The sequence below is a fragment of the Limulus polyphemus genome, unplaced genomic scaffold (genome assembly GCF_000517525.1).
Source record: "Limulus polyphemus unplaced genomic scaffold, Limulus_polyphemus-2.1.2 Scaffold712, whole genome shotgun sequence".
Classification (NCBI taxonomy): domain Eukaryota; kingdom Metazoa; phylum Arthropoda; class Merostomata; order Xiphosura; family Limulidae; genus Limulus; species Limulus polyphemus.
In genome coordinates, this window is record NW_013666322.1 from 275812 (window position 1) to 279821 (window position 4010).

Below are 4010 nucleotides of genomic sequence, written 5' to 3' on the forward strand. Positions count from 1 at the left end.
AGTATAATAAAAATAATATATATATACATATAAATGTATAATGCTATGAAGTTTAAGCTATTTAGACTACACATTTTTGTTTTCGTGTTATAATTTGTAGTCATTCTAAAATGAAAAAAGCCTTTACCAAGTGACCTGTCTTGACTATGTTTATTGGACTAGTATTTTACAAAATACTGTCACATTTCAGTCATAATACATTATTACTATTTACAAGTAAGTTCTTAAAGTTATTTTTCTTAAAACATAGAACAGTAAATAAAGAATTATAGAGAATAATTATCTCTTCTAGTTACAAACTTTGAACTCGTTTGCTGCGTGTCATAGATTGCTAAGCCCTATCAAATTTCACACATGGAGGGTGTGAAATGAAATAATTCTTAGTAGGTTTTATACATACATTTGAAATAACCAAAAAATTATAAATTACCATATTGTTACCATTGAATTCCACTATAATTTATCAAACTCAGTAACTAAGCTGTATTTGGGTCTAAAAAATATGAAATTTTGAGCAGACTAATAACTGAACTTACCAGCTTAAAATCTTGTATAAAAAGAACAAGTTGACGTCATAATACTTCAAAATGGCTGAGAAAGCCACTAGGGGGACATTCTTAGCTTTCGATTGGTTATTTACATGTCATAAACAGAAGTAGGTGTGTATAAGGAAATGTTTCCAAAAATGGAAAGAAGTGGGTGGGGCCACTGTGTCTGTTTCAGTACATGAGTGACATCTCAGCAAATAGAAAAGATAGGAAGTTCTTATTTTTATTCTATCTTGTCAATATTGGTTCCTAATTCCTAAGAAACTATAGACTTTGTATTTGGACATCACAAACATCTAAATTGAACCAATGCTACATTCAACGTACCACGTGACACACAAAAATCAATATTTAGGATTTCTTTTTTAATATTTACTTTTAAATTAAGAAATTAACAAAGGGATTATACTAAAATTTGAATCATAATTTCCAATTTAATACCAAACTTTGAGATACATTCATAAAATAGTGGTTCAATAAAATGTTGAATGCAAGTCTAAAAAGACGTTGACATGGCCTTTGACCCGTGACCATAGGAAGACCTGTAGAGATAGGGTTAAACACTTTTTTGCAAAAGTCACTGAATTACTTTCAAAATTTAATTAAGCAACTTTAATATCAATGTATGTGAATGAGATTAACATTATAATGTATGTTATGATTTAAACTTTTATGTTTTCTAAGTTTTAATTCCTTTATTTCAAAAGAAAGCTTTAAAAAATACTTAAAATTCAGTTTTGTGTTCCTAAGTGACCCACAATCTATGAAAAATCTCAACTTTCATGCTTCCTGTCTTGACTGATATAATGCCAGCCCTGTAGATGTATTTCTGAACAATTAAATAACTTGCCCTATTGACACATAAGTTTTAAAATCCTCTAGTTAAATGGAGTACAAACAAGTAAAAAATTTGTCAACTCCTGATGGGTGCCATGCTCACCATCTATAATTTTGCTTAAGCTTTATAACATACATTTAGTTGCTACATATACATGTGTATAGTCATTAGAAAGAGCTCAGTTTATACTATAAGCCAACAAGAATTATTTTTAAATTGGTGCTCACCTGTTGTCATCAGATAGATGTAACTGCCCATAATAATGTTGGATGCTTGATCTTCTATAGCACTTACAGTTTTTTCTTAGCTAAATACGTTATAGTTAGAGAGAAAGTTAAATTGTGTTTAGGTCTTTTATATCTTTGTTAATTATGTGTTATTTGTGTTTAAAATGCATAATTAAAAGGTTTAAACATTTTTAAAATTTACATCATACTTTGCATCAGCTCTCATGGCTTAAGATCTTGCGCTAGGGGAAGATAATTTTGCTGAAGGCTTGTGCATCTCTACTGGAGATACTGTAATTATGCCCCATGGGAACCATTGACTTATTCCAAGATGAGTAATAAAAGGTAAAGGACAGGAAAGGAAAATATAACATTAAAAATTATTTAATGATTAATTATCAAATGAGTAAGAGTTTGAGTGCAAATCACTACAATAGTTAAATAGCATATTTTTAATAGAAACACATAATTAAAATAATGTAATTTTCTGTGTACAAGATACTTATAATCTTTAACAAAATCTTACCAGTTTTTGTGAGGGTACATTAAGAAATCTCAGTTACAGGATGTATTGTTGCACAAGTGAAATTCATATACAGCCCCCTGCAAAATGCAGGGCCCTGTTCCAGAGGCAGTAGTGCAGTATAATAATATTACTGATAGGTTTCAAGGTAGTCATGATTATTTTTAGTCAGCCTTTAAAAACTGCAAGTAATTGTAGAAGGAAAGAATGGTGTTATTGTTAGTAAAACTGGAGTCAACAGTTAAGTATCAAGGGAAGATTAACTCTCAACTCATACGAACTTGTGCAAACTTCACATAGGTCTGACCCACAACACTGGGGGAAGCAATACAGACACCTGAACAAGCAAGTACAAGCTTTTTTGAATGACTACTGTGGCATGTAGCCTTAGCTTGAGGTGAAGATGAAAGCAAGCTTACAACTACTTAAATCCTGTTCACAAGGATTGTAACTAAGTATAGAACACCTTTATAAAAACTTGAGAAATATTCCTTGAAATAACTTGAAGATTTTTTTCTAGTCATCACAGAATGATAAAATCTGGTAGTTTTGAACTGGCACAATGTTTCAGATGTATGTTTTGTAAGATGAAGTTTACATTGAAAAAACTATAGTCTGTAATTAGAGATGTGTGTGGTTCCTTTCTGCAGTGTATACTGTAATTAATGGAGTTTATCCTTAATTACAATTACATTACTGTACAAGGCGCTTACATACCAAGTTGTTTTGGTTCATCATTAGATGCTCTAGTTCGAATGCCATTTCCTATACGTGAGGTTCCTACAGCAAAGCTAATTGACTTGGTAAGCTTCATCTGTATTTGATTAGTTACTTAAATACAAAACATAGATGTTATTTTTAATCTGCTGTAACTTTTTCTGTTTTTTTTTTACCACGTAGTCAGTTTGATATAATTTATACTTTCTGTTGTTTTAATCTTCACAAATTTGCTATGTGTTAGTATGATAAAAAGCATCTGAAGCTTTCTGTTGAAAATGTATTTTTTCTTATTTTGAATTTATTATTATTTTTTGTCTCGCAACCTTGTAGTTTAGTTTACTTTTAGAGACATCTATGCTTCTAGATCACTCAATATCTTAAAGAAAATATTTTGGCAGGAAACTCATCCCAAAGAAATTAAAGCTAAAGAACCACCTTTTGAGATCCCAAAGGAACTTTGGTTACTCATAGATCACCTTTTTAAATATGGATTAACAAAGGTCAGTTTCTACATAAGTTTCCTTACTATAAAAATGTATCATATATATATACATACACCAGTGTGTCTCAACATATTGATAGCATTTCAAATATCAGTTTTGGGTAATTGTTTGCTTAATCAGTTTATTTGAATAGGTTTAGGCATTACTTAAAAGTTACATTTTTTTAATTGAAAGCTTATGTTCAGAAGAGTTTGAACAGTTTAATTAACTAATAATGGTTGGAGATGGCTTGAATGGGTAATGAAGAAAAACTTTAATATAAGTTTAACATAACAGCAAATGTACAACATTTTGACAAGGTTTTGTCATCATCAGGTACAAGTAATTTACACTGACACTGTATATATACAATATTGAACAAAGAAGTCACATGACCGGAACTGTTGCAAAACTTAGAAGAGGTATCTAGGCACCCAGGGTGTTGGTTTAGAGTAGGGTTGTTTTGTTCAATTAAGATGGATTCCTTGATTTTTCGTTTCTTTATGTCGGGTTCTTTGTTTGAAATGACTGTGTTTTTAATAGATATTCTATGTTTTTTTGAGTTGCAATGGTGAAAAACATGGGACAGTTTTTTATTGTGTTCCGTCAATCTGGTTTCCAATTTTCTTCCAGTTTCTCTGATGTAGAATTCTGGGCAGTTATTGCATGTTA

The 4010-nt window shown here is 30.5% G+C and overlaps 1 protein-coding gene across 4 annotated transcripts in view; it reads left to right on the forward strand.

The window, feature by feature from the left end:
• LOC106460116 (inositol polyphosphate 5-phosphatase OCRL-1-like) overlaps positions 1 to 4010 on the forward strand; it is a 143537-nt gene that overhangs the window by 111530 nt on the left and 27997 nt on the right. For all 4 annotated transcript variants that reach the window (XM_013919798.2, XM_022386756.1, XM_022386754.1 and 1 more), the window contains 2 exons: positions 2829 to 2939; positions 3255 to 3356. In XM_013919798.2, coding sequence (XP_013775252.1) covers positions 2829 to 2939; positions 3255 to 3356 — 213 coding nt within the window. The remainder of the gene's footprint in view (positions 1 to 2828; positions 2940 to 3254; positions 3357 to 4010) is intronic.